We start from the raw sequence: 25,169 nt of genomic DNA, 5'->3' as shown, positions 1-25,169 counted from the left end.
TGGCTGTAACACTTTCGGTTTATTGGCTGGGGTGCCCTGGTGTGGCTGACCAGCCGCTGGGCCTGAGAGAAGCCCTGTCTTGATGCCCCCACCCCCTCCCCTTCATCCTCCTGCCGCCGCATGTGGCTCCTGTGGGACAAGCACGGAAATTCGCGCCCCAGGAAACGGGGAGGTGGGGGCTTCCAACAAAACCAAATCCGGGGAGGGGGAGGGGGAGGGGTGGGAAACATACATTACAATGAAGATATGCCACTGGCTATACACAATAGGGTGCTTGGAGATGGGTGGGGAAGGTGGGCGGGTCCTCACACACTGGGCTGGGCCCCAGAGAGGAATGGCCACTTCAAGTGTCTCAGGGCAAGCTCTGGCACCCTGGCCCTGGCCCCTCACTCCCAGGGTTGGGGGTGAGGGAGGAAGGGATCGAGGGGCAGCAGCTCATGTGGGAGTCCAGTGCCCCACCTCCCAAGGACAGCTTCACCAGGACCATCAGCCCGCAGGTCCTGGCACCAGGGGGGACAGAGACGGGGTACCCACTTTCTGCCCGCCCCCCGCTGTCCGGCTCAGGTGACCGAGGGCAGCAGGTCTCCCATCCCTGCCGTGTGAGGGCAGCGGTCACTTTCTGCTGTGTAGAGTGTCCTGGAACTTCGTGCTGGTGTACCGCAGGTGGAAGCCTTTTTTGGTGATGGTGTCATCCGAGTGGAATTTCACCAGAACAGAGTCGCCTGCCGAGTACACCTCCTCAGGAGGCTGTTAGAGGAAAGAGGTGGGCATGAGGCTGAGGACCGGGGGCCGGGACTGCTGTTTCCCTCCCCAAGTTCTCCTGCTATAAGGAGGCGGGTGGCTCCAGACTCCCGCCAGGTTCCCCCAGTGCCTTGAAGCAGGAGGAGGACTCTTGTGAGCTGGAGTTTAATGGGGCATTTGGAGTAGGGGGAGGGCTTCCCAGCAGGCTCTGGTGGTAAAGAATCTGCACGCCAATGCAGGAGACATGGGTATGATCTCTGGGTTGGGAGGCTCCCCGGAGGAAGGCATGGCAACCCACTGCAGCATTCTTGCCTGGAGACTCCCATGGACAGAGGAGCCTGGCAGGCTACAGTCCATGGCATTACAAAGAGTCAGACATGACTGAAGTGACTTAGCATGCATGCTGGAGTAGGGGAGGTACAGGGGGCTGGTCTTAAGTTCAGAGTCACACTTCCATTCTGTACCCAGTGCCTAACTAGTTAGCTGTGATGTCTCAGGCAATGCACTGACCCTCTCTGGGCCTCACTCCCCTCAAAAGCAAACAGGAAGGAGCAAATGCTCTCTGCTCTCCAAGTCTAGAAAGGTGGGTGGAGGTGGCAGGGGCGGGGGAGACAAATAAGAGGATGGATGTGTCAGAGTTTTGCAAAGGGATTTGCAAAGGGAGTAATTTGTCAGCTGCCTTCTTGCAATCCGCCTGTCTCTTGGAGAAGACTGGACAGCTGGATCCCCCAGATCTGGACTTGGCCTCTATCCTCCTCCCCTCCTCAGATGCAGGCCATGGTGGGCTCCAGGTGATGCCCCTTCTGAGGCTCCTGCAAGCCCCTCCTCGCCTCTGTGTGCAGCGCTCAGAGTAGCAGCTGCCCATGGAGCATCAGCACACGGAGGCCCTGGCCCTCGAGGCATGGAAAGGATCATTTCCGAGAACCTTGGGGATATTTCCAGCAACCATGCCAGGAAGCCTTGACGGAACTGGGTTCCTTCCCCAGTCCCCTCCTGCTGGCTCCAGCCTGATGGCAGTCTCTGCAAGAAGCCACCTGGGGACACCCAATTTGGTGTGTGACTCACCCGAAGGTGTCAGGTCAAGGGAGATGCAAAGGGCAAAGTGGTGAGGGGGGCACTCGCTTGGTAGCCCAGGGATCCAGAGCAGCTGAGCCCAGCTGGCAAGGGGGCTGTGTGCTCCATGTCCCCATCCCCCCAATTCTGTCCCCCCAATCCTTTGCCAGTTGACAAAGGCTGAAGCTCTGCTCCTAAAGGGAGACTGCACTAGCCAATGCTGGGTCCAGCAGCTGCTGCAGCTCCTGGGAAGATTAACCCTTTCTGGGGCACCCAGGCTGTCCTAGAGCACGGCCATGAGAGGCAGGGGAGCAGGAAGTGATAGGCAGGAGGGCATGTCTGAGTGTACATATGAGTGTGAGTACATGTGCCAAAGTGTGTGTGGGTATGTAGAATGGGAAGAGGAAGATGGCATTCTCTGAAGGAAGCGAGGATTAAAAAAGAACAGAAAAAAAAAAAAAAAAAAAAACCACCACCAAAGAATTCACAGGCTCTGCCTGGAGGAAAATAAATCCACCTCTGTGGTTTTCCTGTGACCTTAGTTAAAACCCTATCAAGCAAATTCTTGCCCACTGCCTCTGAAAGTACCATTTTATGGACCAAGAAATGATGCTCAGTGTCTGCTTGGACAGCAGCACCAATATGCTTTGGGACCAGCTGGCCTGTCACCAAGAAGAGAAACTGGCAGCGGAAGAGATGAGGGTATTGTTATGGCTCGGCCAGGATAACTGCCCAGCGCGGCTCAGCTCAGCCCTGGGCCCTGGCTCTTGCCCCAGCCTCTGCCCTCATTCTGGGCCCTGCTCAGCTGCCTCTGGACCAGGGCAAGGGAATGAGGGGGCAGAGGGAACTCCAATGCAAACTGCCTTGGAGACCCAACTGAAGTGGTGCTGAGCAGGCTTGGGTCAGGGTAGGGTCTATCCCAGAGGGTGCAGGAACCTCAGTGTCAGCCAGAAACAACCTTGTTTCCTGGGTGGGGATGGCCCAGGGCCGGGTGGGCCTTTGTGAGCTGGGAGACCCACCAGCCTGGACCTCTGGCTCCTGCAAAGTGCCAGGCAGGGGCTGCTGCACATGTCTACAGAGGCACTGGGTCCCTGCACTGGGGTGAGAGGTGTGAGGAGTGTGGGGGCCTCACCCCTGAGCCACAGTAGCGTCCCAGCCTGGGGGCAGTGCTGTCATAACCGTCGAAGAGCTCCATGTAGTCATAGCCACAGTCGGTCTCCTCTTCCACCTCGAAGGTCTGGAACACCAGCTCCACACCATAGCCTTCCTCGGCTACGATGACCCACTCACAGTCCACTCCCCCCGGGTAGTTGTTGTCGCCAAACTGGGCGTGGGAGTAAAGGTCCTTGGTCTTCACCTCTGCCCGAACCTGGCCACCACACTCTAGAGGGAGGAGGGGGACACAAGGTCAGCTGCCGCCCCGGAGCACAGTCGTGGCCCAGGCACTGTCCCTCCCCACGTGCAGCCCTCCTGGCCGGATGGAGGCCCTGGGACAGTGCCACATGGCTAGAGATAGGTGGGTTTGGATCCAGCCCAGGACTTGGCCTGGAACTAGTGCTCTGCTGCTCTTTCTCTGGAGAGATGCCCACGGAGGCCCAGGGACGCAGCGGGTGAAAGGCCGTTCTCCGTGGAGGCCCCAGGGAGGATGCACTTGTTGAAAGAGAACGTTGCTAATTTGCTCCAGCTGATAGCTGTCATGGAAGAATGCGGGCTCTGTGACGCCAGAGCTCCCGTTCTTAAGTGAGAAGATGTCCATCTGGGTTTTATGTGAAAACTCCTAATTTTTAAATGTTGGCTCAGGTTTTTAAAAAACACAATGTGGGCCAAACATAGCAACTCTGAGAGCCATATGGAGTTCCGGGCCTCCAGTGTGTGACCCTGTGCTGGGAGGGGCAGACGAGGGCAAGGCCATCCGTGTACACCACACCTTCTCTGAACGTCCTCTGGCCTCCGGGACACCTGGGCTCACGGTGGGGGTTGAGGGGAGGGAGGGAAGTAGGTGGGCGTGGCCTGAGCTGAAAGGAAGGAGGGGAGGCTGTGGATCCATCAGTTTTGGGACCTCCCCAACAGGTAGCTTAAGACTCCAAGAAGCCTGCCAAGCCCCCAGAGGCCACGGCTGGCCTGACATCCCAGGCCTCGCAGGACCAGGCTATAGCCTTTCTCTGTAGCCATACCATCCCCAGTTCACTGCTGTCATCACATGCCCATTGCTCTAGCCACACTACATGATCTGCATTCACTTGTGTACACCCAGAGCTATCTGGAGTTGTGGCTGTGCTTGGGCTCCTTCCCTGCCTGCAATGACCCATCATCTCACACCCAGAGCAAGGCCCTGATCGTGTTTTGTCTTCTGTTGGAATTATCTGTCTGGGTCCCGTCTCACCCCCAGGCTGTGGGTTCCCAGGTGGGCAAGGTGAAGGGCTCATGGCTGATTCATTTCCCCATGCCCCTCTGAGTCCCCTGCAGGGGGCCAGGGCTCCATAAAAAGTTGTTGAATACATGAACGAGCAGATGCAGAGTAAGTCCCTCAAGGACTGAGGTTTGTCTGCTTCGTTCATTTTATGACCCACACTCAGGATGCTGCCACATACATGCTGCATGTTAATGAATGTCTGTAGGATGAATGAATGAGTGGATTTGGGGGGTGGGATGTGGGTGGGCTACTGCACACTCAAGTGTCCTGCCACTAGGGACTCCGTAGATTCCCTCCCCATCTCTGGGTTCTCTATTCCTTGTTGTTACTGGCCTGTTTTCTGACCTTCATACCCCAAATCAGAACTTCCCCTCCTTTGCCCAGAGGCTTACTTTGCTTTCAGTAATATTTTAAAAAATATTCAGTAAATATTTTTTGAGCACCTACTGGGGCCAAGAACTAGTCTAGTTGCTACAAAGACAGCAGGGCCAAGACAGAAAGTTCCTGCTCTGTGAAGGTTTACTTCTAGAGGGGCAAGGAGAGTAGATAATAAGCAAGTAAACAAATATATAAGATAATTCCAGTTGGTGAAAATAAGCACGTTGGTGAAAATAAAGCTGAATGATATAAAAAAAAAAAGAAGAGGGCATTGCTTTATATTAGATGGGCAGGGATGGTCTCTATACTGAGGAGGCATTTGAGCTGAGTCTCAAATAATGAGATAGAGAAATGATTCAAGGGAAGATGATTTTAGGTGTTTCAAGCCAGAAAACTGCTGGTGCAAAGGTCCTGAGGCAGAAATCAGCTTAGTAGCCTTCAGGACATGCTGTCTCCCCACGTGGCCAGGGGCTGGGTCTGTCCATCTTCAGGAGCTATTTGTAAACCCACCATCCAAGACCCTGGTCTGCATTTGAGACCAGAATCAGCAGATGCCTCCAGGACAAATGACTGCATGAGGGCACCTGGCCTGCAGTGGGCTCACCTGTGGAGTGGGATGCCTGGAAGCCCTTCCTCTGCACGGAGTTGTCAGAGTAGAAGCGCAGGAACATGCGGTTGCCAGTGGCCAGGACAGGCTCGGGCTTCTTGCTCCCGCAGAAGCGGCCCAGGACGGGGGCCTTGGAGTCACGCCCGTCATACACCTCCAGGTGGTCGTAGGCACACTCAGGCTGGGACTCGATGTCCATCTCCATGAAAGTCTGGAGGGTGTGAGGGAGAACAGAGAATCAGGAATATGGCCAAGGGCAGGAGACGTGGGCAATAAACCAAGACCTCTGGACCCCAGTTTAGGACAGTGGCCACTGCTGGTGGATGGGGAGAGGGAGGACCTAGGAATGGGGCAATGGCAGGTATACCCCAACATGATGCTGGGGAAAGGGCCTCTGTCCAGGCCAGACTTGCAGTTCCCATAGGGATGCCGGCCCTGTGGGCTCAGCCAGTCACCAGCCTAAGGTGCTCTGAGTGACGTGAGGCTTTGGAGCTGATGGGAAGTAGGTGATGGGTAGATGGCATGGAGGAGCAGGCCTGGGAGTGGCACCTTACCAGCTTGACCCGGTGCCCAGGGGTGCTAGAGATGGCCCAGGTACACTCCTTCTTGCTGGGGTACTTGTCAGGCCAGTTGGGACTGGTGATGGTGCCGCTGCTGGATGTCACCTTGTGGTCACAGCCCGCTGTGGGGAGGTGAGGCAGGGAAGGGGATCAGTGGGGACCCCTGGGTTCTAATGGCCCCTATGAAGAAAGGAAGGAAGACATTTCTTCCGTCCCACCTGCTCCTTTCTTGCTTCTCTTATCTTCTACTTAGAAATGAGTTGAAGGCTCACACAGCTTGTTTTCTATTCAGCCATCCAGCCTGGGGATATCTGGCTGCTTGGTTCCAAGCTGGCCCTCGCCTGGCAGCATCTATGGAAGCAGCCCTCCCAGGTACCCCATGGACCTTTGAGGCCATCTGGCCACACCTCCTCTGCCCCCTGCGAAGCTAGCATCCTCTGATCTCCTGCCACGCTTCCATATTCACAGAAGACTTTGGCACCTGACTCAGTTCTCTCCACTCCACTCCTGCCACCATCCTAGGTGATGTCAGCAAACACATGGATGGTCCACCCGCATGCTGGCCTCTCCTGACCTTCTCAGATCTATGAGTTCTCACTTCCTTTCCCACAAGGCTCTGCCGTCACCCACAAATTCTTGGTGCTGGTGGCCACCTCTCCTTCTTCCAGGGCACTCAGCGCCAGCACATCCCCCTCCCCCATTTCCCTTAACATCTTGTCAACTTTAGAGACCTCCACGGTGTTGATCCTTCTGATTTCTCCCAATACTTCGTCCTTGGGTTACTTACCTTGCTTCTCTATCAGCTGGACCACATGGCCCATCACCCCGATTGCTCACCAATGGCCATGCTTGAACTGTACCATCTTGGAAAACCCCATTCGTGGTCTCTAAGTGTGGCTGGGCCCCCACTGCTTGGTATTCTTTGGACTTACCCTTTACCAGCTCCATCTCTCACCTCCTCAGCTACGGCTCCAAACTTTTGGCCCTCTCCTCAACTCCCAGCTCCCCCTCCCAGCAGACCACCTCACCTCTTGCCTCTTGGGGAAAGGCAGAGTCTGCAAATATGAACAACTTCAACTTCCCGACCCCTACCTGCAAACTCACCTCTCCACTCACCTTACCTCCTGCCTCATCTCAGAGAAGGTGTCCCTCCCCTTAGGCAGGACTAGATTTTCCTTCACGAGCTGGAGCTCACTGCTGCCCACCATCTGGGGACCTCTGTATCACCAGTTACCCACGCTCGCTCTCTCTGCCAGCTCGTCCAGCCCACGAACCTTCCTACACTTTGCGCATCCTAAAACAACACTCCCTTCTGACTACCATCCCTCCTATCTCCCTTTTCTTCAAGAAAACGTGCTATGTCACGTTCTCACTGCTCATGACTCCTTGATCCATGCTTTCTGCCTCGGAAAAGCACAGCCTCACAACTCCAACTGAAACGCTGATGCTCTTTATTCGTTATCATCCAATCTGACAGGTCCCTCTGAGGAAAAGCCAGTGCACTGCTGGGATGAGAAGGAAAAAGGGGTGGGTGGCGTGCAGCCCACACAGCTGCACCTATAGTCAGAGGCTCACAGGATGAATGCAAGGTCACCAGGGTCCAGGGAGGAGCAGGGCCCTCGGGGCTGTGCAGAGCCGCTGGTCTCCATGTTTGAGCTACGAGCTGCTTCTATTACTCACCTTCAGCTTTCCTTGTCCACACTCACTGTCTCCCCACTTTTACTGGTATTCCCCGCCCTCTAATTTATTTCCACACCTGCTTCTCTTCCCAGCTAGACAGCAGTCTCCTCAAGAGCAGAGGGGTCCCCATCTTTAATTCCCCACAGAACTTTGTACAGTGCTGCACCCTCTGCAGGGGGTTAGGAAATACTGATTTGTTACTAGCCCATCACTTGGTATGATCACTCACCTAGAGCCAGACATCCTGGAATGTGAAAGTCAAGTGGGCCTTAGAAAGCATCACTACGAACAAAGCTAGTGGAGGTGATGGAATTCCAGTTGAGCTATTTCAAATCCTGAAAGATGATGCTGTGAAAGTGCTGCACTCAATATGCCAGCAAATTTGGAAAACTCAGCAGTGGCCACAGGACTGGAAAAGGTCAGTTTTCATTCCAATCCCAAAGAAAGGCAATGCCAAAGAATGCTCAAACTACCACACAATTGCACTCATCTCACACGCTAGTAAAGTAATGCTCAAAATTCTCCAAGCCAGGCTTCAGTAATACGTGAACCGTGAACTTCCAGATGCTCAAGCTGGTTTTAGAAAAGGCAGAGGAACCAGAGATCAAATTGCCAACATCTGCTGGATGATCAAAAAAGCAAGAGAGTTCCAGAAAAACATCTATTTCTGCTTTATTGACTATGCCAAAGCCTTTGACTGTGTGGATCACAATAAACTGTGGAAAATTCTGAAAGAGATGGGAATACCAGACCACCTGACCTGCCTCTTGAGAAACCTATATGCAGGTCAGGAAGCAACAGTTAGAACTGGACATGGAACAATAGATTGGTTCCAAATAGGAAAAGGAGTATGTCAAGGCTGTATATTGTCACCCTGCTTATTTAACTTATATGCAGAGTACATCATGAGAAACGCTGGGCTGGAAGAAGCACAAGCTGGAATCAAGATTGCCGGGAGAAATATCAATAACCTCAGATATGCAGATGACACCACCCTTATGGCAGAAAGTGAAGAGGAACTAAAAAGCCTCTTGATGAAGCTGAAAGAGGAGAGTGAAAAAGTTGGCTTAAAACTCAACATTCAGAAAACGAAGATCATAGCATCCGGTCCCATCACTTCATGGCAAATAGATGGGGAAACAGTGGAAACAGTGTCAGACTTTATTTTTGGGGGCTCCAAAATCACTGCAGATGGTGATTGCAGCCATGAAATTAAAAGACGCTTACTCCTTGGAAGACAAGTTATGACCAACCTACATAGCATATTGAAAAGCAGAGACATTACTTTGCCAACAAAGGTCCATCTAGTCAAGGCTATGGTTTTTCCTGTGGTCATGTATGGATGTGAGAGTTGGACTGTGAAGAAAGCTGAGCACTGAAGAATTGATGCTTTTGAACTGTGGTGTTGGAGAAGACTCTTGAGAGTCCCTTGGACTGCAAGGAGATCTAACCAGTCCATTCTGAAGGAGATCAGCCCTGGGTGTTCTTTGGAGGGAATGATGCTAAAGCTGAAGCTCCAATACTTTGGCCACCTCATGCGAAGAGTTGACTCATTGGAAAAGACTCTGATGCTGGGAGGGATTGGGGGCAGGAGGAGAAGGGGATGACAGAGGATGAGATGGCTGGATGGCATCATCGACTCGATGGACGTGGGTTTGGGTGAACTCTGGGAGTTGGTGAGGGACAGGGAGGCCTGGCGTGCTGCGATTCATGGGGTCGCAAGGAGTCGGACACGACTGAGCGACTGAACTGACTGAGTAAGGAACCATGTGGGCTTCTCCAGTGACTCAGAGCCACACACAGGCTACCCTCCCAGGAATTTTACACCTGCTCCTGCTCTCTTGTTGACGCTGGTGTGGAAGGTTCCTTAGCAAAACCTTCATTTTCATAGAGAGCACAGAGATGGCATGCAGTTCAGAAACAGCATCAGAAGAAGGTCCTCCCCCTAGCTAAACGATGTGGGGGCTCTGTGAGTCAGTGGAACTCCGTATCTGGGAGACTGAAGTGATGGGCTGAAAAGCCCTGGAGCATCCACTTGGTGCTTCAGCTATGTTTATTCTAGTTGGCAGTTTATTTACTGGCACCTTGGTTGTCCACACAGTGACCGTGTGGAAGAGGCATCTGCCAGGCCCTGTGCTAAGTGCTCAAAGCAAGGGCTTGAAAGCTTAGGGCCATCTCATGGGTGAGACAGTTGAACTCAGAGGGGTGAAGGGACTGGCCCAAGGGCACACAGACACTCAAGGTCAAAGGCGAGTCTGCGTTGTGTAGCTGGGGACCATGCATCGCCAGCTGGCATGGTCCACAGTGGTATTGACCACAGGGAGCAGGCCAGGGTTGTATTGTGTACAAAGAGGAGGTATCACGTGATATGGGAGAGGACACAAGAACTGTTTTTGAGCTTCTGCAGAGCCTCAATGTCAGGGAGGCAGCAGCCCTGTTCTAGGTGTCCCCAGGGGTCAGAGCATGTGACCAATAATGGTGACACATGTGATTGTGCTTGCTATGAGCCAGGCACTTCTCGGAGCACGTCACAGTGTCGCTGCCCAAGCAGGCAGCACCTACAAGCAAATCCAGGTGTGGAGGGAGGGAGTCAGCGGCTCAGGGCCCACAGCTGGCTAAGAGGTGGGGCTGGGCCAGGTACCTGGCTCCAGAGCCCAGCTCTTCAGCACGGTCCCAGCTCACCTCCCCCCAGACAGAGGGAGGCTGGAACGAAGAGACACACCTGAACATGGATTTGAACGAGCGCTAGTTACCAGATCAGCTTGACGACAGGGCCTGGGGGGAGCCGCAAGCCCCTCCCCTCCATAAGTGTGTGTGGCTTGGATGTTGCTGGTGGAGGGAGGAGCGTGGAAGGCGAAAGAGGTGACCTCAGAGGTCACTCAGCTTCCCGAGTCCAGAGGCCGAGGGAGATGGCGTCTCTGAGCCCTTTCTGCAGTCCTGGTTCTCAGGCTGCCAGCTGGCCGGGGCACTGGGGCCACTTACCTTCCTTGCAGTCGTGCTTGTTGTCGTGGAGGACGAAGCCGCTGCGACACTGGCACTCGTAGCTGCCGAAGGTGTTGACGCAGTCCTGCTGGCAGCCGCCGTTGTCCTTGGAGCACTCGTCCTTGTCTGCAGGGGAGCAAGCAAGGGAGGACGGGTCTGTGCACGGGCCAAGGGCAGTGGCACCCCAAGGGAAGTGGGGGGCCTGGCCGGGCGTCCTCCCCACCCTGGGGGAGGCAGGGCAGGGAGCGGAGGTCAAGGCGATGGTGGGGGTCCGGGGCACTGCCTCATGCAGAGCCAGCTGAGGGGGCCCAGCTGTGCAGAGAGAAAGTTGAAATGGACGGAGGGAGGGTTGGGGTCTGGAGCTGACCAGCATGGGCACCCTCTACCATTACCTGCTTACTGGACAGACGGACAAGTGGAAAAACAGACACATGGACAAGCAGACTGCAAGAGAAAGGAGCAGGACGCAGGGGTCCCTCTTTTACTTCACAACAGGAAATGTCACAGACACCATCAAAATGGGAGGGGGCGGGGGGCAAGGAGGGGCCCCTGTCCATGTGAGGGGGGTGGGGGCGAGGAGAGCACCAGTTCTGTCCGGCCAGAGGGAGGTGGGCCGGCAAGGCCGAGCGGAGGTGGGGGTGGGCGGCCGCAAAGCCCCCAGCCCGTTCCGTCCAAGGTGAGGTTCCTGAGTAACAAAGAGTCCGGGAGGCCAGGCCGGCCTCACTGGGGGGTCCGGTTTCTTTTCTGCACTCGGAATTTGAGCTGGTGGGGGCGTCCCCGGGGGGGCTGCAGAGCTGGCCTCTTTTCTGAAACGAGAGAGAGAAGGAGAAAAGGGACCAGGGGGGTGGAGGGCGGGGGCCAGGGAGGGAGAGCAGTGAAAACCAGGCCTGGCTCCGAGGCGGGGGTCCACGGGCAGGGCAGGGGGCGGGGGGCAGCGGGACACACATGCAGGACGGCCATGTCCGGCGCAGCCAGGCCACGGAGGGGCAGCGGGGTAGGGGGAGGCACAGCAACAGGGGACGGGTGGGAGGAAGCCTGCGGCAGGGACAGGCCTGGGTGTGAGGAAGAGGCCGCACGCTGGGGAAGGAGACTGAAGTCTGGCAGAGGGGAGCGGTCCATGGGAAGGGGCCTGATCCAGAGCTTGGCTCTGTCCTCCTGGTGCTGTAGCTACAGAGTGTGTTACAGACAGACGCACACTCACATCAACACAGCAACAGACACAGGATCCCTCACCCTGCACTGTCCTCCCGATCCGGCAGCACAGACACCCACCCACAGGGACACACACACACACACATGTGCACAGGATACATACCAGCCCCTCTCACACAGACACCACACGCACACACATCGGCCATCAGCCACCTGTGCACATGTGCACACGCAAACAGACGCTGGTTGCTCACTCCTCACATGTGAGGAAGCACACACAGGTGCAAACACAGGGGTCACAGCTGCCCTCAGGGCCCTGCACGTGGGTACAAACGGAGACACACTCGAATGCAGAGACCCCGGGCTGATCAGCGACCTGCAGAGGGCGCACACATTAGCTGCTCCGGCTCGGGTGGGTCTGAACATGCACACTCCCATGAACACAGAAACTAATACACAGAGAGACACGTGGTCACAGGCATGCAGTACGTCACACACACATGTTCTCCAGTCTCTCCGCAGTCATTCTGGGCACTGGGTGCCTGGCATGGAGGCAGACATTCAGGGAAGGGGGTTGTGAGATGAACACAAGGATTCCAGAGATGAACCCCAAGCTAGAAAGATGCCTGCTGGCACTCACATGGCCAGGCGAGGTCTGTGACAACAGGAGCCCTGTCCTTGGTCTCCCTTGGGAGAAGGGCCTGAGGGCTGGAGCATGGACTTGCAGGTGGCCTTGCTTATCCAATCCCCTCTCAGGCCAAGAAGGATCCAGAAAAACCCAAGGTCAAGAGGTGGAGTCGCCAAGTCCTTCCCCAGGTCTCCTAAGTTAGAGAACCATGGGGGCCTTGAGCGAGGGCCCTGTGGAAGCTGCCTTTGCACAAGCCCTGTGAAAACGTGGGGGTGGTGAGTACCCTACAGCCCATCCTGGGAGTTCACTGAGGAACACACTGGTGACCCTATGCTGGGAGCTTCAGGGGTTGCAGCTACATGGAATGAGCAAAGATTTTCCTGAAATTGACCCTCAAACCTTCCTCGTATTTCCCCTAAATACCAAGTATGATGCCTGGCACATTGCAGGGGTCATAGAGATACTTGCCCAGTGAAAAACTGAGTGGGGGAGTGTGGCTGAGTGCAGCAGTGAGAGCCGCGAGCCGCGAGCCCCGAGGAGGGCCTGCTGCAGTGCCTGGGGCAGGGCTCTGGCACGGTGGTGGTGGGGATGGCCTCTCCTGGGAGCCAAGAATGCAGGTTGCAAGAAGGGCAGGAGCGGGGGTGGACACAGGCCGGGACAAGGAGATGGCACTCACCCTCCAGTGCCAAATGCCCCGGAAGGTGGCTGGGGTCACACTGAAGGTCTTCAGGCTCTCTCTTCTTCTTGCCTTATGGTCTCCTTGCTGGGTGTCCCAAAGTCCAAACAGCCCCTCTCCTGGGGGGCCAGAGTCAGGTGCCCCAGGGCGCCCTGAGGGCTGAACCTTGATGCCCAGTGGCGAGGGTCCTCTGCAGGTTTCTTGTGCAAAAGGGCACTGCATGTGTGCGTGCAAGTGTGTGTGTGTGCGTGCATCTATGCAGGGCTGAGGGTGGGGTGCACACAGTGGTGTGCCAGGGCAGGGCAGCAATCATGGGTGGAGAGCCCTGGGCTCTAGGTCTGACAGATGCAGTACTGGTCACCCCCCACCACCCCCCAAGACTAGAGCAACAGAAGGGCAGGAAGAGACAAGAGTAAGCAGGTAATGGTTTCTCTGGCACCGAGCCCACCCCTGAGTATAGATGTTACATCCCCTCGGCCCTCTGGTGAGCACCTTGAGGAGTTCTGGGGATGTCCCCAGGGAAGAGAGGGATTTGCATCGCGGGGTGGTCTCAGCCAGCAGTGGGGCCAGGGCTGGGGACACTGTATGCAGAGCAGGGTGGCTGGCAGTGCCAAGCGGGGAACCAGTGCACAGGGGCAGTGCATGGCATCCAGTGGGGTAGGCGGGGGTGCAGGGCAGCCACAGGGGCTCAAGGATGCAGGACTCTGGGCAGAGGAGGGGAGAAGGAAGGCGGCAGGGACCCGGCCGGGGGCTTCTGGCCTTTCTGCCACCCATGCCTGGCCCACTAGGTGTGCTAAGGACCCCTGGGCCACTCCAGCCAGTCCACGCCCCCCAGCCCCCCACACTCTCTACCACCCTAAACGCTGTCGGTGCCCCAGGTCCTACTGCCTCCAGAAAACTACCAGCCTCCTCCCAGCCTAGCCCTGGGTGAAGGACTGGGGGTTATTAAAGCAGGGGAGAGGTGTCTGGGGACCCCTGGAGGTCTGCTTGGAGAGGCTGGGCCGGTGCTCTGACTACCATTGAGTCTGCCCAGAGATGAGGCCATCAAAAGGACTGACCCCTAGCCTTACATGCAGCAGCTCTCAACAGACAAGTGCTGATTGGATCTGAATCTCCCCACCGTGGGCCTTGGGGTAGTGGGGAGGCTTTGGGGTTGACTGGAGGGGCTCCTCATCTCTTGTGAAGCCCCCAGTATGACCCCACTTGGCACATGCAGGGTCTGATTAAAGATCCAACCACTGCCAGACAATCTGCCCCACAGTCCAACACAAACACCCTCCTCCTCTGCCTGGGGCAGTGTCCACCTCACTGTGCTCCCTGTTCCCAGGGCTTGCCCTCTGTTAGGGTTCCTAAGCCCTAGAGCGCCCTCTCCCTTCCTTTCTGCAGGTCTACATACTGTCTGGCCTCAGCGTGGCTCCCATACTGCTCTGAGGGCTCAGGAATAGAGGAGTTCAGGCAGGAAGGGGCTGGCCTGGTGGTGGAGGGCTAGTGGGGGGAGCAGGGGACAGACCGTGCCGCCTGGCACCGGAGGGGCTGGGGAGTGCAGGGGGTGCAGCAGCAGTAAGAAGGGGAGGCGGGGCCTGAAGCGGGGCAGTCCAGGGTTACCTGAGAAGAAGTGGGCCTTGAAGCCCTTTTTGGAGACCGTATTGTCGGACTTGAACTCCACACGCATGTTGTTGTACTGGGAGGTGATGACCTCAGGCTTCTCGGAGCCACAGAACTTGCCGTGCAGCTTGGAGTCGGCCGTGAGTCCACTGCGCACCTCCACAAAGTCGTACTTGCACACCTGTGGGACAGCACAGCTCCAGGCCACCTCCTCCAGGAAGCCCCTCCTGACCACCCCCACCTAGGGAGGCTCCTTGTTCTGTGGGTCCTTTCACCGTTGCTATGTATGTGCTCAGTCATGTCTGACTCTTTGCCCCACAGACTGTAGCCAGCCAGGCTCCTCTGTCCATGGGATTTCCCAGGCAAGAATACTGGAGCGGGTTGCCATACCCTCCTCCAGAGGATCTTCCCAACTCAAGGATCAAACCCACATCTCTTGTGTCTCCTGGATGGGTAGGCAGGTTCTTTACCACTAGTGCCACCTGGGAAGCCCACATCTCTTTTGTCACATCTAGTAATTAAAAAATGGTGCCACTCCCACCTCGTCAGTTCCTCCTGTGCTCCCCACACAAGCCCCCTAGCCCCATCTCTCTCCAAAGGCATCCGGACTCCATGTCCTTCATTCCCACATGCCACATGCTCCATGGCCTTCAGGGCCCTCCTCCCTGAGCCCCACTGCTTCCCTGAGGGGCTCTCCATCTCTACATTCCTGGAGTGTTTCTTTCAGAGGGTAGGAAGCAGGCACTGAGCCGAGCTCCCACACCTCGGACCTCTCTGAGCCTCCTCAGCCCCTGGGGTGGGCACTTACGTCATTGCCCTCGGTCTCAAAGAAGTCGAACTGCAGGGAAATGCGGTACTGGGTGGGTGCCACCAGCTGCCAGATGCAGTTTTTGTTAGGGGGGTACTCCTTGGGCCAGCCCGGGCTGGTGATGGAGCCATTGAGCTTGGTGAGGAATCCACCACAGGCAGCTGGGGGCACAAGGAAGGCAGTGTTACCCCCCAGGAGTCTCGGCTCTAGAGAAAGGGCATGAACATGGGCTGGGGTGCATGAAGGAGGAGAGAAAGATTTGTGGATTCCCCCAGCCCAAAGTGGGGGCTTGTGTCTAGTCTCTCTAGGGTAGAGGGGGAGGAGGCAGGGTGAGGGGGTGTCTTCAGAGTAGAGGGAGTTGAGGAGTTGTGTGGTCATTTCTATTTTCTCTGTGAGAGAACAGGCCAGGCACTTGCTTGGGCTGTGGGTAGGCTCCAGAAAGGCAGTGCAGGCGGGCAGAAAGTGCTGGCAGGGAGGTAGAGGGGACTGGCAGTGGGCGGGGAAGACAGGGAGGACTGGAAGGATAGCAGGGAGGGCTGGGGGGTGGGGACCAGGAGGCAGGGAGAAGGAGCTGCTCAGAGGTGAGCAGAGAGAAGCCGGCAGCAAGATCAGGCTGAGCTGGAGTCAGTTAGCCAGATAGGGTTTCACTAGCCTCCTGGGAACATTTATAATGAGAGACCGAAACTCAGTGCCCATCCGAGAATTGCCAAATGGTGGATCACCACCTTCTGGTGGGTGATGAAATCAATCAAGATCAGCATTTAAAAGAAGAACAAGAATGAAAACAAAACAAAACTGAAGTACATCACACCTGGTCACAGTGTGTTCTGGGGGACTGAAATATACAACGTATTCCTCATCAACCAGTGGTGACCAAAGTGCCAGAGAATCCTAGTTTTTCCAGAAAAAGGTCTGTCCGAAGGGCATGAGACCCGGGCTGGAGGGTTTGGAAGGGGATAGGGCACAGGGTCCTGGGTGGTCTGGGGGCACTCACCCTCACAGCGGCGCTTGTCGGGGGCCAGCTCGTACCCAGGGTCACAGCTGCACTTGTAGCTACCCAGGGTGTTGAGACACCGCTGCTCACAGCCCCCGCGGTTGGGCCGAGAGCACTCGTCCACCTCTGCGGTCAGAAAGCAAGGGTGTCAGTGACTCCCAGTCTGGGACCTGGGGCCCTCTTCCTCCTGCTCTCTGCTTGAGAGCCAAGCCCAGGATCCCTCAGGCTGCTGAGGCCACTCTTAGCCATTCTAAGGGGAAGAAGTCAGTTGTGACCTTCCTTTGTCCACTCAGCTCCGAAGACAAGGGCTTCCCTGCCCCACCCAGCCTTCCACGGCTGCTCAGAACCCCACTTGGTCCCAAGGGCATCCAGCTGAAGACAGCCCTAAAGGCAGAGCCCTGAAGGAAGGGACAGATGGAGCCCATGGAGCCTTCCTTCTGACCACACTAGCTGGGCTGGTGGCCACCTTCATTCACTGGTGTCTCTCCTGCGCCGTCCCTGGCTGAGTACTATTCTTGCATCTCTCCTTCAATCCCTACATGAAGCTTGTGATGGAGGGGCTGTTGCTGTCCCCAGCTTAAGACAAGGAAAGGAAGTTTGGGCAGAATGCCCTCAATGCCCAGAATCACACTGATAAAAAGTCCACACTGTCTTGCCTCCTCCCTGAGCTGCTATGGCACTTCCTGCCTCCGCCTCTCACCAATATCCCTTCTGCACAAACGTGTGGACTTTAAAGCAACTCTTCAATTATGTCAACTCTCAGTCAAGCACCTACCACGCATTGGCTACTTTTACCTAGGCGTGGCATTTACTCAACCAGGTATTATATGCAGTTATTCACTGGGACCTTTCCTGCCCGGTTAGGACATAACTTCAAGGACAGGGCACCAGGGTCTACACATCTCTAGGAGTGTGTTGAGTGAATGAATGAGGTGGGGATGAAGCCACAGCAGCACAATTCACAATAGCTAAGGTGTCCACTGATGGATCAGGCTCAGGAAATCTGATCTGGACACACACTGGAATACTATTCAGCCTTAAAAAAGAGGGAAATTCTGCCATACACGACAACACAGGTGAACCTTTGGGACATGGTGTTAAAATAAGCCAGTCACAGAAAGTTAAAATGTACATGATTCCATTCACATGAGGTATCAAAAACAGTCACATTCATAAAATTAAAGAGTGGAATGGTGGGTGCCAGGGGCTGAGGGGTGGGGAGTCACAACTCAGAAGGCATAAATTTTCAGTCAAGGGACTTCCCTGGTGGTCCAGTGGCTCAGATGGTAAAGAATCCGCCTGCAGTGCAAGAGATTTGGGTTCAATCCCTGGGTTGGGAAGATCCCCTGGGGAAGGGCATGGCAACCCACTCCAGTATGCTTGCCTGGAGAATTCCACGGAGAGAGGAGCCTGGCAGACTATACAGTCCATGGGGTCACAGAGTCAGACATGACTGAGTGATAACACTTATCCAGTGGTTAAGACTCCAAGTTTCTGCTGGAGGGGGCATGGGTTGGGTTCAATCCCTGGATGGGGAACTTAAGATCTGCCATGCCATGCAGTGCAGCCAAAAAATAAATTTAAAATCATTTTTTAAAAAAGTTTCAGTCAAGCTGATAGAGCTGGACAGCACCATACCTGTGCTGAATTGTACACTCAGTTGTGTTCTGAGTGTAGCTCTCATACTAAGTGTTTTTACCACAAGCAAATAAAATTAAGAAAAAGAAGGACCAGAGAGGATGGGTTGGCCACATGGGTGGGCCTGGTGGGGCAGCGGGGAAGGAGGCACCTTTGAAAAAGTTGACAGCAAAGCCAGCCTTGTTAATGGACCCGTCGGAGACGAACTTGAGCCAGAGGCGGCTGGACGTGCTCTTGATGTCGTCGGGCTTCTCGTAGCCACAGTAGCGCCCGATGAGGGTGCTGCTCTCGCTGTGCCCGTCCCGCACCTCCAGGTAGTCGTAGGCGCAGCTGTCGTGGCGCTCGATCTGGAGGAGGCAGTGGGGGGCTCATCGGCAAGAGGAGCCCTGGCGGCCCAGACCCAGGCCCTGGAAGCCCTCAGGAGGTGGGCCCCGTCCTGGGGGGGGTCCCTGACCCACCTCAAAGGACTGGAAGGTGAGGCCCACGTGGAAGCCCTCGGACACCTGGATCCGCCAGACGCAGACCTTGCTGGGCCGGTAGTCATCTGGGTAATTGGGCGATTGGATGTGGCCATTGTCCTTTTTCACATCTCCCCCGCAGATGGCTTTGGGGACAAGGGACAAGGTGGGGAAGAGGGGAGTATTGGTCAGAATGCTCTGAGCTCCTCTTTCCTTCTTCCAGTCCCACCCATATCCCCCAGCCTCTCAGGGTCCCAGGCCCCGGCCAATCCCATTGAGATCTCTGCTTCCTCCCTCAAGGGGCCTTGGCCTCACCCGTGGGTGCCAGGAGGGAGGGGCTCTAGGGTGTCCAGGGACCCCACTTCCAACTCCCCTCTCCCCTTGCCTCAGTACCTTCATAGACCGCGAAGAAGCCCTTCCCGACCCAGTTGCTGCTGCTGCGGAATTCAACCCAGAGGCGGCTGTCGGTGGAGACGATGGGCTCGGGGAGTTTGCCCCCACAGAAGCGGCCTGCACAGATGGGGCGGACAGAAGGCAGTGAGGCTCCAGTGAGGCCTCCTCCCTTCTCTCCCCAGGGCTGCAACTCCAGGGAGCCCGCCCCATCTCCACGGGCGGGTGCTAGACCCTGGTCTGCCCTTGACGCACATTCTCAAGACCGCACACACTCCAGTTGGCCTGTATCTGATCCAAGGTCCAGTATGGCCTTGAAGAGCCAGAGGCCACTCTAGAAGATTTCATGCACTTGAGGGAAAGGATAGGAAGGAATCTGTGTCTAGGAGGAAAGAGATTCCTCACCATAACCAATGGTGCTGTTGTTTGGTCACTAAGTCATGTCCGACTCTTTGCGATCCCATGGACTATAGTATATCCCTGCCAGGCTCCTCTGTCCATGGGATTCTCTAGGCAAGAATACTAGAGTGGGGTGCCATTCCCTTCTCCAGGGGATCTTCCCAACCCAGGGATCGAACCCACATCTCCAGCACTATAGGCGGATTCTTTACTGCTGAGTTACCAGGGAAGCCCATAACCAAGGATACCTGTGTTTTATTTATTGACACTTTTTAAAAAGAGCATTATCATCGTTACCTATCTTTTCTTACTTGCTATCCATGCTAACAAGCAATAACCAAAAGCAAACACAGCTTTCTTTGGCTATGACAAAATGTCATTTGCTCAAATGCGGGGGGTGCCATAGGAGCCCAAATAAACCCCTGAATCCAGGAACTGGGCAGAAAATGTTTTATTTGACGTGAAACCTGACAAGAATCCACGTAAGTGGGTGAGGTTGGCCATCTGTGAAATCCTTTGTAGCCGAGAATCAACTTGGGATGATTTGTGTGTTCCTAGTAAGATGGGTGTTTTCCCAACTTTTGGCAGGGGACGGAGGGTGCTGCCCTAGGAATGCAAGTTGTGAAAAAGAAACTGCAATCTTGGAAACATTCACACTTTCGTAGCAGGAAGTATCATAAAGACAGCTGCTTTGGGTGACTAATAAGAAATAGGCCAACATCAGAAACAAACTAGGGGGAGGGGGGAAGAGATGGTTAGTGAGGACTTGTCAGCCTGCTTCAGGCACAAGCTATGGGGCAGAGGTTCTTAAGCTAATGAGCAGTCCTGAGCCACTTAGGAACAGGTCCAGATCGGAGAAGGAAAATTCAGGTACCCTCTCAGGCTCTATGTCCATTACAGGATCTTCTGTCCTGTGGTTCTGACCCAGCCATCCCCCCACTTACCCACTCCCCCACCCCCACCACCCCACCCCAAGACAAAGTATCCTGTACAAACAAGTTTGGGCCATTGTGCCAGGAATGCAGGCCTCTGTGATGCACCAGGCTACATCGTGGGCACCCTCAGGCCACATCTCACAAACAAGAAACAGAGCCTCTAACATTGCCCAGATGAGCAAGAGAGCCTGGAGCTGAGAAGATGGGCCCGTCCATCTCCCTCTGTTACCTGGTGTGACTCCCCACCATGTACACTGATAAGCCACCATCTGCGAGAAGCCCAGAAGCCCATACCAAGGTCTCCACAAGGTCCAGACTAGGGAAGGGACTTGCCCAAAGTCACACACTTCACGATGGAGCTGGCAGCACTGACTACACCAGCACTCCTGGCTTCCATGCCATGGTGCTGCCCTTGGCCAGGTATTGGTGTCAGGGAGGATGCAGGCTGTGATGTGAATAATTACACCAAGGATTTGACTGTGGAGTGGGCAAGGCAAGGCTGGGGCCCGTACCTCGAAGGGGCGCCTTCCTCCAGAAGCCATCTCGGACCTCCACGTAGTCATACCAGCACAGGCGGCTACGGTACAGGTCCATGGACGTGAAGTTCAGAATGATCTGGGAAAATGGGGGAGGAAGAAGGTTACACTGCTGCCCATGCTTCGCTGACCTCACCCATCAGTCCCATGACCGCTGCCTGCCTTGTAAGGCCATCTGCCATGGGTTATAAATAGTTAAAAGAACTTCCCTGATGGTCCAGTGATTAAAGAATCTGCCTGCCAATGCAGGGGACATGGGTTCAATCCCTGGTCTGGGAAGATCCCACACCCCACAGAGCAACAAAAACTCGTGCACCACAATTACTGAGTCTGCATGCTGCAACCACTGAAGTCTTCACACCCTAAAGCCTGTGCTCTGCAACAAGAGAAGCCACTGCAGTGAGAAGCCTGGGCATCGCAACAGAGTAGCCCCTGCTTGCCATGACGAGAGAGAAAGCCAGTGCTCAGCAACAAAGACCCCAGCGAAGCCAAAAATAAATTTAAAAAAAATAGTTAAGAGTTCCAAAAAGGAGCTCCTGGCACAGAAATGTCCCTCCTCCCCAGCCATCTGCCAGTTCTAGTCAGCATTCTTCCCAGACATCCCGGGCCAGGCCTCACTTAAAATGCACGACCTCACTGAATATATGTTTGAAACCCAGGGTCTCATTTTACTGATCTCCTTAGTTAAGGAGCCGTTGCTTAGGGTTACACAAACCTAGCTCTTCTCGTGGTCAACTTAAATAATATAAATTACAACATCTTTAGAGGGAAGAGGTCTCCTTGGTGATAGGAAGGGCCCAAGACAGTATTTGGGCACTGGGGGGGTCTGAATGGGAATGCAGGGTCCAGAGAGGAAGAGCAGAGGTCACCTATCATCACATATTTACTAAATGCTGGTCCTGAGCGGGGGTCATGCTGACCACTGAGGAGAACATCAGGTCTGTATGCCTCCCGTGAATGGGTTTAAGATACTCAATGATACAGTGTAGTTGAGTATACACACACACACACACACATCTCTATCAAGGAAATTAGGACTTAGAAGAATAAGACATGCATAAAAAGATCACCTAATGAGGGCCTTCCCTGGGGTCCAGTGGTTAAAAATCCTCCCTGCAATGAAAGGGGACGCAGGTTCTATCCCTGGCAGGGGAACTAAGATCCCACATGCCTCAGAGGGACTGAGCCCGTGTGCCACAACAATTGAGCCTGCAAGCCACAACTAGAGAGTCTGTGTGCTACAGTGAAAGATCCTACCTGCGGGAACTGAGACCTGAGGCAGCCAAATAAATCATTAAAAAAAAGCATTATGTTAAAAAGATCACTGAGTGAAAAACTCAGGCCCCAGTCATTTGAGCCTCGGTTTGAATCTCATCTCTGCATTTCCTGCTGTGAGTCCTTGGGTAAATCACTTGACCTCTCTGAACCTCAGTTACCTAGTACGTAAAATGAGGAAAGACATCTCACCCTGACACAGCCCTTCATGGGTATAGGCACTGCCCTAAGCACCTTCTGCACATAAACTCATTTCTGCCTTTGAACTCATCAAATGTTCACCCAATACTGGAGGGACCTCTAACACCTTGGTAAGTACCGAGTCTCCCCAGTAGGTGGGCTCATGAACAGGTAGAGAAGCACACTTTCTTGCTTAGTAGCTTCTGGAGCGAGCCCTGAAGCTTGCTGTACTTTCTGAGTCCAACAAGCAGGGACTCCAGAGAATGCCCCCCTGCCCATCTGCAAGGCGTGTGCAGTGAGCATGCGAAGCTCCAAGGGGCCCACCTGTTAGGTGTGAACTAGATTCCCTGCTGGAGGAGAAAGGGACAAGGGAGTCCGTCTCCCCTCTGGCTCCCTGCAATGTTAGAGGCAGACAGAGTGGAGGCTGGAATGAAAAAGATCCCATACCTTCCAGGATGGCTGAGATGATAAAGAATCTGCTTGCAATGCAGGAGACCCAGTTTCGATCCCTGGGTCAGGAAGGTCAGGAAGATCCCCTAGAGAAGGGAATGCAACCCACTGCAGTATTCTTGCCTGGGAAATTCCATGGACAGAGGAGCCTGGTGGCTACAGTCCATGGGGTTGCAAAGAGTCAGACATGACTGAGCGGCTAACACAGAGTAGAGGCTGGAATGAAAAAGATCCCACAGCAGGCGCCGGCAGCTGCTGTCTGCAGCCAAGGTCAATGCTTCCACTGGTCAAGGAAGAGCTCCTGGCTTATGGTCACTTTAGCACCAACCCCGTCAGAACTCCTCATGATTTCACCATTGACTTGCATGATCCTTGCCATTTCCTGACCTCTGCATTCCCTGCCCTCCTCTCCCACCCTCTCTCTGCCCCTTTCCAGCCAACACATCATGCCCTAAATCTTGTTAACGTCCACAATCTCAAACCCAAGGACCCCATTCTCCGTCCATGTGGTCCAATCTTTCCTCACTCACTCCCTCTGTGCATACAGCCCAATCCTTCCAATTCACTACAACCTTCAATCTACTGAGTCCATCATATTTTCACTGCTTTTCACCCCCACATGTCATCCTGACCTAGCTTAGAATCCATGGTCCACCTTTTATCTTTTCTTTTGATTCATACCTAAGTTTAAATATGTTTGTGTTGGGGAGGCTTTCATTAATTTTGCTGCTTTGATGTAATCAAGTGGGATTACAAGAGGTAATCAAGTGAGATCATGTTTTGAAAAGTACACTATATTACTCTTTTTTTTGGTTGTTTTTTTTTTTTTGGACACACTGCACAGGCTTCCCAGGTGGTGCTAGTGGTAAAGAACCTTCCTGCCAATGCAGAGGATATAAGAGACATGGGTTAAATCCCTGGGAAGATCCCCTGGAGGAGACTATGGCAATCCACTCCAATATTCTTGCCTGGAAAATTCCACGGACAGAGGAGCCTGGTGGGCTACAGTCCATGGGGTCACGAAGAGTTGGACACGACTGAATTCACACATACAGCTTGCAGGATCTCAGTTCTCTGACCAGAAATTGAACCTGGGCCATGGCAGTGAGAGCCTGGAACCCTAACCAGGCTACCAGGGAACCCTTCAAAAGCACACTATATTACTCTTGATGATGATAATTAATCATCATCGGGAGTATCATTATGATAAAAAGACAAGTCCTGACATTTTGAAAAACTGAAGTTGAAAATCTGTTCCAGCTCTTGCTCTAGAGCCAGCGTCTTATTACCCAATATTTTATCTTTTCAGAAAATGATCAAATGTGACCACAGAGGAAGTTTCATTCATTATGGAATCCTCAGTGCATGGCACATAGTTGTTGCTTAGTAAATATTTCTTGACCAGAATTTTGCCTTCTAGAATTTGTTCTACAGAGAAACTTGCCTAAGTGTATAAAGATATAAATTTCAAGGTGTTTATTTTGGTAGTAATAAAAGGTTGGAAAAACTTAGATCAGCATCCATCAAGTAACCTGCAGGGTGGGCTTCCCTGGTGGCTCAGTCATAAAGAATCCTCCTGCCAATGCAGGAAACATGGGTTCAATCCCTGGTCTGGGAGGATCCCACAAGCTGAGGAACCCACAACTACTCTGCCTGTGCTCTAGAGCCGGGGAACCACAACTACGGAGTCCACATGCCACAAGACTGAAGCCTGCACACCTCGAGCCCATGCCCTGCAACGAGAGAAATCACTGCAATGAGAAGCCTATGCATGGCAGCTAGAGAGCAGCCCCCACTCGCTGTAGTTAGAGAAAAGTCCGTGTGCAGCGATGAAGACCCAGCACAGTCAAAAATAAATAAAAATAAAATTATATTTAAAAAGAGACCTGCAGGGGGTGATTAAATAATTAAAATGAGATGATGGGATGCCAAGCAGCCTCAAAAGTGATTGAGGTAGATAATATATGTGCAGACATAGACCGATGACCACGATTTATCGTTGAGTGAAAGGCAAGTTACAGAAGACCACACACACACTAAAAGGAGGACATCCCAAGTGTTACCAATGCTTAGTCATCTCTGAGGAGTGGCATTCAGAGGATAATCAAGGGGAGAAAGTTCATTTTTTACCTTAGGCATTTCTATATTGCTCAAAATTTTAATAACATGCATATGTTATCTTTATACCTAGCACACAACAAAAATATCTTTTAAAGAGTTGCTGGATGGGGCTTCCCTGGTGGTCCAGTGGTTAAGAATCCGCCTGCCAACGCAGGGACATGGGTTCGATCCCTGGTCTGGGAAGAGTCCACATGCAACAGAGCAACTAAGCCTGAGAGCCACGTCTACTGAAGCCCGTGCTCCGCAGCAAGAGAAGCCACCACAATGAAAAGCCCACGCTCTGCAACTAGAGAAAGCCCTTGTGCAGCAACGAAGACCCACCACGGCAACAAAGAAAATAAATAAATCTTTTAAAAAATAAAAAAAGAGTGGCTGGATGGAAGAAGGAATGCAGAGGGCCAAGTGAGGGCTTCTTGGCTCCTAAACTTACTCTCTTAACCACTATTCCACGTGGCTTCTCTGAGCCTGCCAATCAAGTCCGCTCAGCAGCTGCACGGAGAATAGCAGCCA

The 25,169-nt window shown here is 53.9% G+C and overlaps 1 protein-coding gene across 2 annotated transcripts in view; it reads right to left on the bottom strand.

Moving 5' to 3' along the window:
• BMP1 (bone morphogenetic protein 1) overlaps positions 1–25,169 on the bottom strand; it is a 47,413-nt gene continuing 22,244 nt past the window's right edge. Inside the window, exons 9-20 of one of the 2 annotated variants that reach the window (XM_070794881.1) lie at positions 20,610–20,712; positions 18,767–18,883; positions 18,374–18,519; positions 18,067–18,262; positions 16,278–16,403; positions 15,284–15,444; positions 14,476–14,656; positions 10,415–10,540; positions 5,747–5,874; positions 5,190–5,403; positions 2,927–3,177; positions 1–747 (exon numbers count right to left, since the gene is read on the bottom strand). In XM_070794881.1, the coding sequence (XP_070650982.1) occupies positions 613–747; positions 2,927–3,177; positions 5,190–5,403; positions 5,747–5,874; positions 10,415–10,540; positions 14,476–14,656; positions 15,284–15,444; positions 16,278–16,403; positions 18,067–18,262; positions 18,374–18,519; positions 18,767–18,883; positions 20,610–20,712 (1,884 nt within the window). In that variant the 3' untranslated portion in view covers positions 1–612. Of the gene's footprint in view, positions 748–2,926; positions 3,178–5,189; positions 5,404–5,746; positions 5,875–10,414; positions 10,541–10,859; positions 11,221–14,475; positions 14,657–15,283; positions 15,445–16,277; positions 16,404–18,066; positions 18,263–18,373; positions 18,520–18,766; positions 18,884–20,609; positions 20,713–25,169 lie in introns of those variants that run through there. The other variant, XM_070794883.1, reaches the window with a different exon arrangement.

Source organism: Bos indicus, chromosome 8 (genome assembly GCF_029378745.1).
Source record: "Bos indicus isolate NIAB-ARS_2022 breed Sahiwal x Tharparkar chromosome 8, NIAB-ARS_B.indTharparkar_mat_pri_1.0, whole genome shotgun sequence".
Classification (NCBI taxonomy): domain Eukaryota; kingdom Metazoa; phylum Chordata; class Mammalia; order Artiodactyla; family Bovidae; genus Bos; species Bos indicus.
The sequence above is the reverse complement of the archived record's forward strand: the minus strand, read 5'-3'. Positions and strand labels throughout refer to the sequence as shown.